The sequence below is a fragment of the Vigna unguiculata genome, chromosome 5, assembly GCF_004118075.2.
Source record: "Vigna unguiculata cultivar IT97K-499-35 chromosome 5, ASM411807v1, whole genome shotgun sequence".
Classification (NCBI taxonomy): domain Eukaryota; kingdom Viridiplantae; phylum Streptophyta; class Magnoliopsida; order Fabales; family Fabaceae; genus Vigna; species Vigna unguiculata.
Genome location: NC_040283.1, coordinates 20,952,408 through 20,967,855, shown reverse-complemented (window position 1 = coordinate 20,967,855; position 15,448 = coordinate 20,952,408). Strand labels below are relative to the sequence as shown.

Sequence of the window (15,448 nt, the reverse complement as noted above, 5' to 3'; positions counted from 1 at the left end):
GATGGGATAAAAGTTTGATACCCGTTGGATTTGGGTATGGGGATGAGGATGAACTTTTTTTACGGGGATGGGTATGGGATAGTGAAACCCGTCCCCGCTCCGCCCCGTTGCCATCCCTAGTCTCGCCTAAGCGAGAATGCGTGCAAGGCCACTGTACTGGAAGTCGAGCTCTCGCCTAGGCGAAAGGAGCTCGCTTGAGCGAGACCTTTTTGCCCGAGCGAGAAGTTGGGCGAGAATGTGGCTGGTCCTGATGTTTTCCTTGATCTCAAATGTTAACACTATGCTTGTATGGATATTGCTTGTAAGATATGAATTGAGTGATCTTTATGAATGAGACGGTGTATAGGGTGTGATTCATAAGTTTTAACATGATGTTAACATGATATTTGTATGAGATGATTCATGGAATTGAAATGATGAGTTTAGTATGGGTTCGACATGAGACATGAAGGGGTTGGTATCAATGTGGCATGGTATTGATATAAGATGGAGTTCCGTATCCATGGTTCGAGAATGATGAGTTGGTGTGGATTTTGCTAGAAATACGAAAGAGGTGAATTATGAGTAACTAGTATGTGATATATATATGTGTGTGTGTGTGTATGTGTGTGTGTGTTTGTGTGTGTGTGTATGCATGTTAAATCAGTTTGATTGATTAAGAAGGATTGGTCCGTGTCAGTGTGTAATTTCTTGGAATCTCTAGGTGAGACTTTCAGGGTCGCGCTTCAGTGGTCGGGACGTAATTCCATGGCCCCTGTTAGTGGGTGTCCATGGTGGTGCCCCATCTATATGGTATGGTTAAGGATTTAAGGTAAGGTTGCATCCTGACACTCTAAGGAGTTAGTTAGCCTCACTTAGAGCGGACTGATTCCTGTGGTGAGAGTAGCAGGAGACCTGAAATTCATTAAGGGCTAACTTTGTGTGTGAGGGAAATTGATTCATTGTAACACTTGTAACACATAGCTCGGGGGTGAGCAGCTCGGGGGTGAGAACCTGTTGGATGATATATATGAAATGCTTGGTTTACGTAATGCATGTGATTACTGGATGAATTGTTTTACTCTAGCTTACCCTTGCTTGTTTGATTGTCTTGTATGTGGTTCTTCTCCCTTTGCGATGATCATCAATTTATTGATGTGAGCATATGCGAGAGGTGCTCGCGGTCAATAGGGGAATGGTGACTCCGCTGCTTAGCCATCTGGACTGGATTGGTCCACTCTGGGCTTTTTTTAGGGCCACGGCCCATGTATTGGTTGTTCTTTAATTTTCCCAATTTTATTACTGTTGAATAGTTGTAACTGTTTCGGTTGGACATCGTGGTGTGCCTGGATTACTGTACAGAGTCTGGTTTGTACTCCAGGACTGCGTTTACATGTTATCTTTGTGTGACGCTTCATTTAATTATTCTTATTGATTAAATGAGACATTGCATTTATTATTTTAAGAAGAAAAAAAGACGAGTCATTCTAATTTATTTGTAACGAGTCAAGTATTATAGATAGAAAAATATAATCCTGTTGAAGTTATTCTCCTCCATCAATCTATGATTATGAATTAGTCAAAGGTTAAACTTGACATTTCCATTTGATAAATCTGCTACCACTTTTTGTATGGTCTTCTTCAGTCATCCAAACCAGAATAATTGCAATCCAATGTTCCACTTTACATATAATTCTTCCAGTTTTCAACGTTTTCTACGAAAGAAAGTATTACATCCAAGTTGTTAACGTTAATCTTAAGTTCATTTTAGGGATGCATAGTAAAAATATTTTGTTGAGAGAGAAGTGAAATAAAGGAGTTATTTTTTATTTAATAAATAATTTCTTCTACTGCTTACTTTTATGGCACTGGTTTTAAGTAAAAAGAGTTTGCAAGCTATAATTACGATCCAGTTATGAATTTTTATCTACCATTTATATTATTAAAAATTTATATAAGTATAGGATAAGAAGATAATATCGATTGTGTGTCCATCTAGCATTGAGAAAAGAGGACGAATTTATATGAATTACCAAAAATAGTTGCTATTTTCTGATGTTGAATGAAAATAATACCATTCAGCGGCGTTTTCTGCAGCACTGTAGCAAGTCTTTTGCAAGTCTTCTTGCAGCACTGTATATTCTGCTCCCAACTTCACTGAATTTAGACTATAAATACATCACAACACTCTTCACATCAATGCAAAGGAAAAGTGAGTAATATATAGTAAGCATTATCAAACACTTTTCAAGCATGAAGACCATTCTCATCGCTTTCTTACTCTTTGCTTCTCTTTTCTTCCTTCCCACTTCAACTATGGCTCGACAACTCAAGGGTAATAATACTCTCTAACTTCTCTGTACTTTCCTCAATTCTCATATGCACCTTCATAATAATATTGTTTTCGATCATATTTGTATTCAAGGTTTGTTACACTCCATCATCTATATATACTACGTTTGTGATCTGAGAGATGAACGCTTTGTTAATGATGTATATACGCTCTTATGCAGAAATTGAATGTCGTTCTGGCAGTCAGGGTTATAGAAATTGTGTACCATATAAACAGACACCACCAACAAAAAAATGCTCACCATATCAACGTAATTGTAACTCAGAATCACCACCACCACCACCACCACGGTGCTCGTTGTTATATAAACGTAATTGTTGACCGATAAATTGGATATCCAAATATATGCTATATTTGAATAAATTAGTTATAGTTTTACTTATTGCTTGCGCCATTTAACACTTGTTGTGTTAAACTATATGGTGCTACTACTATCTCTGTTTTGCTTTAGAATTTCCAGTGCTTTTCCAGTTTGCTTTTAAATAGAGGTTTGGCCTCCAGCACAATACAATAAATAAGGTCTTGATTGCCTATACTTTTCATGTTTGTTGAAATATATCTCATCCTTTAACCGTAATTTGTTTACCAAATTTGAAAACTAATTACAAAAGCGAGACATAATTGTTAAAAATCATAAAGAAAACTCTGTCAGCTTTTTTTTTCTCAAAAAATAAAATTTGCGCAAAAAGTAAATATGTAATCAAATATTATATTATAAATGTTAATAAAATATTAACTATGAAGCACGATAAATTATAATTATTATAAATATATATATATATATATATATATATATATATATATATATGTTTGTTTGTGTGCAAGAAATAAAGGATTATAGTATAATAGACTTTATTATTCATAATTGTTTTTTATATAATTATATACTTTGAGAATAAATAAAATAATATATTAATATTAACAATAAATAAGTATAAATTTCTCTTTTTTTTTTCAAAATTGAAATATTATTCTATTTTTCACTATTGTTTTTTAGTTTGATCTAAATAAAGTATTAATAGAGGTTGTAAAATTAGTAGTCGGTCTTATCAGAAATGATAAATGTATTTTATATGCTGGAAAAGAAAAATATATGAAGTGGCTGGATATAATTGGAAAATTAAAACTTAAAACATTATGATTGGTTATGATTGGTTAAGAATAAAAAATAGGCATTTTTTAGTCAGTTATAGGAAAAAAAATTCCCTTTTGTGAAAGTGTGAGACCTCTTCCAAGCTTTAGGATTCTTACAAATGAATTTTAATTTGTTATTAACATTGCAAGGAAATATCAATCAACATGATTTACACGTATTCTTTTGAATTTGAAGAGATCTTTTCTAATTATAAATAATGAAAAATGACACTTAACATTTTGATAAAAAAAAACACTACAACAAAATATGAATTTAATTTAACGTTAAAAGTCGATGTTAACAAAATAAAAGTTGATCTTAACTAATTATAAGTGTCGCTTTTGTATCACACACATCACTATAAGAAAATTTTCGAATAATAATCAATTTTAGTAACAAAAAATAATTAGTTAATAACTAATTTAAATACTAATTTGTAAATTAAAAATTATTGATAATTAAAATAATTTCAAAAATTATAATTGGTCTTCAAAGGGTAACTAAAATAGTTTCTATTATGAACTAATCTCTATTATTTTCGAACTAATCTCTATTATGTAAAATCCTTTTTTTCTGCCCTAATCTTTAAAGGGTTGTCCCTAATTTAATGGGCCTAAGGACTGGCCCATAGAGTGTCCAAGGTCCCTAAGGCAGCCAAACCCCTCTCTGTCATTCTTGCAAAAACAGTACTCTCGCACTCTCCTTCTCCCTAAGAGGCTCTGCTAGGGTTTAGCTCCAATCTTGGTTAAGTAGCTCAACCTCATTTCTTGCTCCATGTAAGTTATTCTCCAGCTCATACTTCTCCTCTCTAGGCATATTTTCGTATTTTCTAGTTAGGGTTTCGTAGTAAACTCATTTTAAAATTTGTTCAGCTATAATCGTGAGTTGCTGTGCTTGACTATTGGGTGTCGAAGTCCTTGCTAGCTTATTTCCAGGTAAGGGAAGTTAGGGTTTCTGTATTTAAAATTATTTTGCCGATTTTTGGTCTGTTTGTATGGCCGTGAAGAGCGAAGATGGAAGCCGGGAGGTGTTGAGTGTTGCAGAACCAGGTAGGGGAAGCCAACCTTGTGTTCTCTCTTTTTTTCTTGTTATTTGATGAATGAAGCTTGAACTTGTGAATTTCCTACTTTGCATGTGTTTTTAGATTATTCAATTGAAATTGTTCGGGATGTTGGTTTTTCATGGTTGCGGAATGATTTTTGGCATGATGCGGTTTTGTTTTTTTTCTGTTTTATGCCTCTATCTTTGATGTTTGAATGACATGCGTTGGTGGTTTAGAAATATAAGGTTAACCTATATTAATATTGATATTGATGTGAGGGGCATAAACCTTGGGGTTCTTGATAGGAGTGGTTCTCATGTTTAAGTCCATTCACACCTTCGTTAGGGCCGAGTACGGGGTAGTGTGTGATTCCAAATTGTTGGCCCTATGCGTTACACTGTTTAAAAACGTTTTGATGCGACGAATGTGTACGTGAGTTTTTTTTGGGTCTAGGTTTTGTGGAGAACTTTGGGTTCTTTTCTTGTTCTTTTGCATGAATCGGGACTTATGTTTGGAGTGTACATGGAGTGCAGCGTTGAAGTGATTTGGGGAGTGTAGGGCATGCGTTTCTATATGTTTTCCGGAGGCAAGTTTCGTTGCTAGTTTTTTTGGGAAGCAAGTTTCGTTGTCAGTTTTTGGGATGTATGGCATAGGTGTTTTTATGTTCTTTGCTTTTCTTTATCTATGAAAAATGCATGCAAACATATCCTTGTTCACGGCTGCAGCAGTTTTTGGGCATGAGGTTAGCTTTTCTTTTTGCTTCTTTCTTTCTACTCTTTTTCACGTGGGAATGCATGGGTTACTTTTTGTTTCTTTCTCTTTCTCTTACATGTAAATGTGGGTGCAGACCATCACACTAAATGTGGGTTCAAGGGTTATTCTCTTTTTTCCTTTTCTTGTCTCTTCTCATGTAATGCATTAGGTGACAATTTTCGCATGGGGTCCACACTCTTATTTATTTCTCTCTTGGATTTTTGTTGCAACTTTATGTTAAAGATAGGTGAAGGGTTCATTTTCTTTTTACCATGGCATTTTTTTTAGGAAAATGATAAACTAACTCCCTAAAAGTTACTATTTTTTTACTCCTTTAGGTGTCACTGGCAGGTGAAATTTTGAAAAGAATTTTGGTTTGTTATTTTAATTACTGATGTGGCATTAAATACGCGTTGGAACTTAGATGGGGAGAAAAAAAGGGGTTAGGTTTAGAGTTTATTTCATCTGTCTTGCTCAAAGAAAATCGTTCCAGCCTCTCACCGTCATCTTTTGTTTTCATACACACAATTGGAACTAAGACTCGAAGAAAAGAAGTGACTAGGGTTTCATTAGAAAGAAAATGGGTTTTGAGTTTGCTTCGTCTCTCTTACTCGGAGTAAAGCTCCCCCCTTCGGGTCACCGTCGTAGATCGTCAGACTGTCGTCGTTCCGGGCTAACATAGGATCTCGCATCCTCTCGTCGTTGTGTCGATGAGGACCGTTTTCCCCTGTCACTACTAGCGTGAGATCATGTTTCTTCCTCTCTGTTTCATTTTTTTAATGGTGTGGTTTGGGTTCCAATAATATTCACCACCTAAAGAGTGAGCATGCCTCTTCAACTTTCAAGCATCCATCTAATGTTCCATGTAGTTTGCCCCAAATTGGAAAATTTTACGTCTATATGCTAAATCCTACTTTTTAAGTTATTGTAATTTTTGTAGGTGGCCAAAGAAGAATTATCACGTGAGTGTGGTTATAGGTTGGAGGCAACGAATCAAAAGCTGTACCAAGATCTTCTTGATGGGGTCGAGGAATTTTATGTTCCAACAATTGTGGATGCTATTTAAAGTAGAAGAGTATTAACTCTTGAGCTTGTTTATGGTAATTATAAGAACTTTAACCACTTATTTTTTATGCATTTTTCTATACATCTTTACATGCAGTTTTCTGGTACCATAACTTGCATAGCCTGTTTACACACTTAAGTGATGTAAAAGAATAAAAACATTTGTGGTGTTCGATGCAGCTGTATATCCTGTTTAGATGACAATGCTCTCAACATATATGTAGTAATTATATGTGTGGAATTTATAGTTTTCCATATTGGATAGCAGATTTTCCCTGTAGATACTCCTATTTTATCTCACATAATCTAATTTGGTAGCCATTTACTCAAAAAAAAATTGTAATTCATTAAAAGTGAGAAGAAATGTATGTTAACTATAAGAAACTTTATGTGATTAATTATATAATTATGTTTGGAGAAATTATCACCTTCAATCAGACAATTTTATGAACACAAATTTGTCCATGTTTTTAATCATTCTTTGGTACTTGTTGAGAGATGCTACTTGTCCTATTCATTAAACAAGGGATGCTTTCCTTATTACTTCAATTTTTTGGTTCAGTTGGAGAAAAATATTTATGAATTCTTGATTGCTTATTTAGTTTGATAATCAAACTGTTTACAACATTTAGATCAAATAAATAGAATGATATTCTTGTGAATTAAATATTTTGCTTATCTTGCCACAGGAATTACAATTGAAAAAGTGGCAGCACTAGACCAGGAATTACAATTGCTTATTCTTGTGGATTTTTATTATTGTTTATGATGCATAATTGATTAGGTTCTAGCATGTGCAAATGGTGATAGTTTTATAATAATTTTCATTTTGTTTTCTTGCATTCAATGTTAAAGAAAATGTAGTACATTGCATCCAATGGGTTCTTTGGTGAAAAGGAATAGTGGTGCTGAGGTAATTAAGGTTGAGGATTAAGTGGTTGATTAAGTTTCTTGTGTAATTTTTGGATCTGAGTTAGAAAACAAATAAGCATTAAGATTGTGAGACTAAAAGATAACAAGAAGTAGTCATTCATAGAAGAAATAATAATATATCTTTTAAATTATATTGTGCTCTACTTGTATTTCATACTGACAATGGCTCTTCGGGTCTTTGAGCTTTGCATTAGAGGAAATAAGTCCAAAGTAATAAGATAATATTCTTGTAAGTAGTAAGGTGTGATGATCTTACTTACCACTCTTTATACAATCTTTGTATTTGTTGTGTATATTTAGATTCAAATGTGGTATTGCTCCTGCATTTTGGTGAACATTGGAATAAATAGATAATCTATTAAAATGCAATGTTGTAATCTTTTGGAGGTAGAAATGACAATAGATTTTTCAGTCCAGTTGATTAAACTGAAACTTAGACAATTAATTGTTGAATGTGCAAGAGTTTTGGATGATGATGTTGTTGACCTGGTGATTCATCAGCGGGAAGGCAACGTTTTGGATGCATGTAGCTCATTATATTTTTTCATTCCTATTTCTAAATTCAAGAACAAGTATGATAATTCACTAGGTGGACTTCACGAAATTTAATAAATATATTAAGACTTAGTTTAATTTGATGTATATATTGTTATATTTTTTGATTTTGTAAATTGAATTGATATAATTTTGTGATATTCTTGTAATTAGTAAAATCATTTACTTTTTGTGAAATTTTTAGACCTGGTAATTTGATTTAATACTATATAGGAACCATAACCATTTTAAAACTAGGTGCTAAATAATAAAAAAAATGATACATTTTTTGTGTGGTGGTTATTTCTAGGAACCATAACCATGCTATCACTACAAAAAAAAAATATTATTGAGTGGAGGTTATTTTTTCAATCTGTGGGGGTTTTCACCCTCCGTAAATTAATTTGTGGAGGTTTTCTAAATCTCCAAAATTAGAGTCGTCACAAATTATTTGCGGAGGTTTTGGACAACCCCTGGTATCCGAGTTATATTGTGGAGGGTTTTAACCTCTGCTATTTCCAAGTTATATTGCAGAGGTTGTTTTGTGGAGGGTTTTAACCTCTGCTATTTCCAAGTTATATTGCGGAGGTTGTTTTGTGGAGGGTTTTAACCTCTTCTATTGGTGACTATTATTTTGTGGAGATTTCAAACCTCCTTTATTTACAATTACACACCTGCATTTATAATTTATTAATTTAATAAAATTATTTTTATAATAAAAAATAAATAAAATATAAAAATTCGAAAAGTACACAAAAATGAACTAAAATTAATTTTATTGTTGATTTGATAAAGTGTTAACAATTACAATATAAATATTAAAAAAGAAAATACTTAATGTTGAAAAAAATATACACAAAAATCAAATAACTAGGAGTTCCATGCGTTGGTGAGAATCAAATACAACTACATCCGGTGTCCACCTACACACCATTTCAAATCAAATAGCATGAATATACAAAAATAATTAATAGTGGTGAAATGAAAAAGGATAGGAAAATTACCTTCTTCTATCGTTGGCGTTTATGAAGAGAGGTGCATTGCTAACCATGTGGACGACGTCACTGTTTGAAGAAAAAGTAAGAAATGGGAAATAGATTTTAAAGATAAAATGAAGAAAAGGACACATATAGAAAGAACCTATTCCTTTCCAATCCAATAAGATGAACAAGTGGCATTCGCTTGATAAACCACTCCCTAAGGCCCAGGACAGATGCACCCAACCATAATGACAAGAAAACCCCAACCAAGAAAATGAAAGTTATGGAATTAATGAAATCGAGACCTAACCAAATATTAGCAAATAGAGTTAAAAAGGTTTCAAACATCATTGATGCTATGACTTTTCTGTACACAAATTAATGTTGGAATGAGATAGAATAAGAACCAATGTTTGGATCTTTGGCAACTTTAAAGTTGTCCACAATCATCCCAAAGCGGCCTATGACAAAATTGCTCATATCTTTCAGTTTCGCTGCATTAAGAAAAATCTCTATATAAGCAAATTATGATAATAAAATATACCAAATCATTAGTCACAAAATAAAGCACTTCAACACAGTCCAAATGAACTATTCAAAATTTACGATAGCACGTAACCTTTATAAAACAGAATAGTAAATATTCACTGTTAACCAACTTGAATAAAAAAGAAAAAAATCAAAACCACCGAGCAAAACTTGCATCAATGCTTAAGCACCTAACAAAGGTAAACCATACAAGTTAGAAGACAAATAATGAATGAAAACAAGCATAAACTTTTTTTATAAGTTAGAATAATAAAGCTGAAGCATAACTCAATTATAGTTTCAAGACAAAATATTAACTTCAAGACAGAAAAGAAAATGTCAAATTAATGGTTCAAATTATAAGGAATTAATAATTAAGCTTTTGTATATGATTTCATGTTGTATATCAATCACATTATATATATATATATATATATATATATATATATATATATATATATATATATATATATATATATATATATATAATTGTCTCAGAAGTTAAATTTTCAGGAATCACATTCTAAGAAAAATATAATTCGTTTTTTCTTAAAAAAAATACACTATAAGAAAATTTTAAAATAATTACCAATTTTAGAGATAAAAAGTAATTAATTATTATAATGACTAATTTAAATACAAATTTATAAACTATAAATCATTGATATGTATAAAAATTTATAATTGATTTGTAAATTAGTTATTAATATTTTGACTACCAAAAAATTTAGTGTCTAAATTGATTTCTAATTAATGATCAATTTATACACTAATTTTTTTAATAACCTAAATTTTCGTAATTATTATTAAAGACTAATCACCAGTACAATAAGGGTCTTTGGTCCCGGTTGTTTTTTATATTCTGTCCCGGTTCCAGAACCGAAGCATATTGGGGCGAGACCAAAAAGGGATGGCTTTTGGCCTCGGGTGTGGACCGAAGCCGTAAAGCGTTTTTCTGCCTCGGGTCACGCTTGAACCGAGGCCTGTTCTACGCAGTGCTGCAACGCGTTCTTGGAGATCCTCAAACCTTTCTTCTGAATGGGATTGCAGCAGATTCATGGCACCCAACTTATCCTAGTCCAACAAAACCCTTAACGGTGCAAGAGGTTCAATGCATGGTGCTTTCAGCCGTCGGAAACTCCTACTTCGACGATTATGTTTTATCAGAATCGAACCTCCCTTAGCATGTGTGAGGCCAAGACTCTAACTTTGCCACTAAACTCACAAGTGATTCCATCTGGGTATCTCCCAAGACCACCCAACAAGCTACGATTCAACCACAATGTTAGCCTCACAATTATATGCTTCGGTTCCTGGCCAACCGAGGCATATAAGGCGAGGTAAAATGAGAATTCTACACTAGTGAATTTAATTACCAATTTATAAATTAATTATAATTTTTTATTTATAATAAAAACTATTTCATATATTAATAATATTTAGTTTATAAATTAATCATTATAATAACTAAATTTGGTTTTTCCTAAAATTGATTACTATTTATTCATTTTCCTATAATGTAATCGGTTAAGTTTTATACTTTTAGAAATATTTAAGAAAAAAAGGTAAAGGGTTGTAATAGGATTAGAAAATATAACATCTCACATGTTTGAGAATATATAAAAATAAAAATTTTATGAAGACCTAATAAAATAAGTTAAAGACTAACCCCTTTATATTTTAAATTTAAAATCCAAATTAAAATAAACTCACCTTTAATTTCATTTAACTAATCCGAAGAATTTTGAAAAAAAAAACTCTTACAAAGTTGAACTTTATTTAGAGATTTGAATTAAATATGTTCTTTTACCAATTCCATATTAACCCATATTAAGGTCTTCCCTGCAGAAAAAAAAAAATCCTTTAGAAGAACAATTATTCAATTAAACTACAGATTCTATTACTGACCTGGAGGAAGTGATTGCTTCAAATCTATTAGCTTTCTTTGCGCCAAACACACAAAGTATGCAAGTAATAGCCATGCTCGTGAACCATAAGGACTTCCACCTTTCACTTCCTCCATATTTTCAAACTCATGGTTGTATGTAAATCTTATTCCGAATGGAACAAATACCATTCCACGGTGAACTAGAGGGATGATACCATCACAATCAGTAAATAATGTACTAAAAATTTAAGAAAATAAACTCTTTCATTCAAATCAAGGAATTGGGAATTATAAGAAATTACAATCAGAAAGAGGGTGTTATTACATTGTAGTCTCTTCTTGACCACCTTGGTATCGAGTGCTGGAGATAATTCCAGCAGGTTTGCCGGCAAGCTTTTGTGTTTTATGGAGACACTCAGTAGCATCAAGAAAAGCCTAAAATTGAGAAGCCATCATTTCACATGTTATCTACAATTATGAGGAGCATCAGACAAAGCAGAGGTAGGAATAAAGGTGGAATTTAGTTTGGGAAGCATTGAGATACTCGCTCACTCTTTTAACCCTTAGGAGAGAAATCTACCCTGATACACTTTTGTTTCTTCAAATCTGGTGACTATTTCTGAATTGGAGAGAAGACAAGAAAATTCTAAGAGGCTACATAAAAAAGAGGGTCGAAGAAGAAGAGTAACTACTTATTAAATATAACACCAATAACATAGGAAATAATGAAAAAACTAATGATGGATATAACCCTTATATATTACCTAAGCAGCAACAGAAATAAATTTAGAACTTACTATGACCTGGTCTCCATTCCAAATACAAGGAATGTTGGTGCAGAACATGCAATAAATATATTACCCTTATCTTAACTATGTAAACTTCAATTCTCATACTATCACTCTCATTTACCAAGACATCTAGGTAATCACAATCTCTCAAAGAAGCATTTTATTCTGCACTAACAATAGAAGTGTCTTTAACATTTTACTGACTTAGAATCATAGTAATATCACATCAATATTAACCTCAACAACTTGTTCTAAACAACCAAATGAAAAAGTGATTGTAAAAGAAAGAAAGAGATAAAGAGAAAGTGAGAGGGAACTTAGTGATGGGACCATGAGGCTTGACTTTAACAACTCCTCTTATCTGGAACTATCAACATTATTTATCTGTATTATGAATTTGGTAAAACCTTTTCATTCTGAAGCTCCTGTAGATGCGACTTGAGTTCCCCCAATTTCTTTGATGTCAAATCACTTTGATTAACATCTGAGTCTGTGACACTTGTGTATTGTCCACAACCTGCTATTTCATCACATATTTGAGAAATTTGGGACTTTATCTTTAAAAATTCCTTTATTCTTTCATCCTTCTTTGACCTCAAATCCTCTAAGACAAGTTTAATGGTATCTAATTGCTGCTTCAAGGATCCTTTTCCCTATCGAATGCAGAAAATTAGTTGAACAAGTACTTTGTCAATTCAATAGTGTGACGCTAACTCTAAAGAGGGAAACACAAGATCTTATAAATAACAATCAGAAATGGCAATAAACAGTAAAAAAATGAGAAGAAATAATCAACTATTGAATATTTAATGACTCCAGTAAACATAGCGTTCAAAATTTAATGAAACTTAATTTTAGAAAAAAATTAGAAAAATATAACATATTTGTGGAAATTCACTTCGAAAAATTAATTTACGAACAGGAACACCCATCCTCCTCTAGTATAGCCATTATTAAGAGTTAAGACTACATACTCTTCCTATCTCAACAACATGGGAGAGCCAATATTTGATCTTCAATTTATGCCAAGGTTACATTTTCAATTACCAGTGTTCATAAAAGATAACAGAGGACATCATATAGCACATTCTAGTTCTTGTTCACATCACAACTAATACAAATTACAAGTTACAATGACAAAAAATGAACTAGCAACGTAACCAAACCTACTTGTGGGAGCATTGTAGATTCCCCAAGGGAAGAAACAATATTAGTTGCTTGAGCTTCAACATCTGCCAACCACTAATACATGTCAGCCTTGTGCTTCCTCGTCTCCTCAACTCTCCTGTGATAAATGTCCAGGCATTCTTGCTCTAGTTGAAGAAGCATGTTGTCTTTATCATTGTCACTCTCCCCAATCTCATCCCAGAAAGAAAGAGATAAATAGCCTGCTACTGTAACAGATTATATGTTTCAGATGTCATAGTTTTCACCTAAAAGTTTAAGGTTTTGGAATTATAATTTATCTATGACATTGTGACAAACACTTACCACTACCATAGCGCCATGACCTAGCCTTTCTGCTTCTTAATGCAGTGAGGAGAAGGCCAAATGAAAGGATTAGAGCAAACATCCCGTTAGCAAACCCCTATGAAGGTATGAACTGAATTGATTTTTGGATTTTCTCTTTGTGGTATGGGAAACTCATCCATGAGTCCCTGAACAATTATGACAGCAAGGTGTTAAATTAATTTATCCAAACTGCATTTCTAATTCAGGTACTAATATATGATTTGAAATCAAATAAAAGAGTTTGAGACTATGTAAGCGAGCCAATGCTCTAAACATCTCTCTGCATATCAAAGAGGGTTAAAAAATTAGGGTCAAACCCACACTCACTAAGAGACGATCACTAAGAGACGAGCAACGGCCAACGAGCACTGATCGACGACCACTGGCCGATGAGCGATGACGGAGACGACGAGCAATGGCGGACGAGCGAGGACGAAGATGAACACCGGTTTGATGGATCCAAATCAAACTTCCAGAACGAGCTTTCAGAACGCCAATTTGATGACGAACCTTTCTGAACAAAAACGAAAATGCTAGTGTTTGGAAATTTAGGAAAAAATTTAGGAGAGTGGGTGTAAAACCTTGGACGGAGATGAGAAGATGAACGCTGATTCGATGAATCCAAATCGAGCTTGACGGAGCATTCTGAACAAAAACGAGAATGTGGGTTTGGAAATGTGTGGAAACCCTTGAGTAGAGCGAGAATGTAAAACTCTGGAGGGAAAGGTTAAAAAAATTAGGAGAGTGAAAAGGTGTAGAAATCTACGGAGTTTATAAAACTTTTCAAAAAACAATTAAAATCCCCACTAATCTTAACACTTAGACAACTTAACACAACCATTTTAAATATTTTTGTTTTGTGGAAGGTTTTTATAACCTCCATAAATTAAGTCCTACTAAATAGTAATTTTTTTTAGTGTATGTTAACAAGATCTTTTGGTGTGGCAAAAGTTAAACATAGCTACACATTTATTTTGTCTAATCATAAGATAATGTTAAATGTACATTTTTTTAAGTTATTCTACAATTTTACTTAAAATAATTAATAAAGTAAGCTAATAGGTTACTCATTATTTAAACATACTTATGGTACATATCATGAGGAGGTCATTTATAAGAACCATGATCATGTTATCCTAACAGGACTCTAGTGTGAAACAAGTGGAACATGGGTATTCACTTATTTAATGTTCAATCATTAGATTATTGATAAATGTTTTCCCTCATTTAGATTGAATAATTGTTTTTCAATTGTTGGAGGATTTTTAATGATGTTAATCATCTTTAGAGCATGTGAGCACAAAGTATTGGTGTAGTGAGCAATCACATACCAAAGATTGTTACTGTGTGCAAAAACTAATACTCATATCAACACTTAATATATCAAGGGTCAGCAATTAATAGTTTCAGAGTTATGATGTATGTCATGTGGGAGTTGACCAATTATCCCATACCAGATTTCATTATGTAGAATATAGCTTCCATAAACCTCAGTGAGGTGTTTTAATTCCCTGAAATCGGTTTACATGTTGAGTGTTTTACCATAGACCACAAATTGTTACTGTGTGCAAAAAGAACTGCTAAGGTCAACACTTAATATAATAGTGGTTAGCAAACAATAGTTCCAAAGTTATGATGTTTATAATGTGGGAGTAGTGGACCAATTATCTCACACCAAATTTCATCATGTTTAATATAACTTCTATACACCTTAGTGAAGTGTTTTAATTCACTGAAAATGGTTTATATGTTGAGTGGCTTACTACAGCCCACATATTGTTATTGTGTGCAAAAAGTAATGCGCAGGTCAACACTTAATATATCAAGGGTCAACAATTAATTGTTCCAAAGTTATGATGTTTGGCATGTGAGATTTATGGGCCAATTATCCCACACCAGATTTCATTATGTTTTGAATATAGCTTCTATAAATCTTAGTGAGGTGTTTTAATTCC

At 32.9% G+C, this 15,448-nt stretch overlaps 1 protein-coding gene and 2 long non-coding RNA genes across 18 annotated transcripts; 2 read left to right on the top strand and 1 right to left on the bottom strand.

Moving 5' to 3' along the window:
* Positions 1 to 2,162: 2,162 nt before the first annotated feature.
* LOC114186309 lies at positions 2,163 to 2,867 on the top strand. The gene is made up of 2 exons (XR_003605017.1): positions 2,163 to 2,314; positions 2,493 to 2,867. It is a non-coding gene; the product is annotated as an uncharacterized LOC114186309 (long non-coding RNA).
* A 1,244-nt stretch (positions 2,868 to 4,111) lies between these two features.
* On the top strand, positions 4,112 to 6,680 carry LOC114186256. Its single transcript, XR_003605000.1, has 3 exons — positions 4,112 to 4,243; positions 4,340 to 4,402; positions 6,203 to 6,680. It is a non-coding gene; the product is annotated as an uncharacterized LOC114186256 (long non-coding RNA).
* Positions 6,681 to 8,553: 1,873 nt separating this feature from the next.
* Positions 8,554 to 14,252, bottom strand: LOC114185490. Of its 16 annotated transcripts, none has more exons than XR_003604815.1 (9): positions 13,821 to 14,249; positions 13,473 to 13,639; positions 13,152 to 13,375; positions 12,389 to 12,634; positions 11,743 to 11,809; positions 11,516 to 11,658; positions 11,211 to 11,390; positions 8,799 to 9,268; positions 8,554 to 8,717 (listed from the first exon to the last, which is right to left on the bottom strand). XR_003604815.1 is itself a non-coding variant. In XM_028073237.1 (3 exons), exons 1-3 carry the CDS (start codon positions 9,123 to 9,125, stop codon positions 8,657 to 8,659), a joined length of 312 nt encoding a protein of 103 aa, XP_027929038.1. In that variant the 5' UTR covers positions 9,126 to 9,704; the 3' UTR covers positions 8,591 to 8,656. The 16 variants fall into 16 exon arrangements, 1 of the variants encoding a protein (XP_027929038.1); XR_003604816.1 differs by having other exon boundaries at positions 11,516 to 11,625; XR_003604812.1 differs by having other exon boundaries at positions 11,516 to 11,625; positions 11,735 to 12,634; positions 13,821 to 14,251.
* Between the last annotated feature and the right edge of the window lie 1,196 nt (positions 14,253 to 15,448).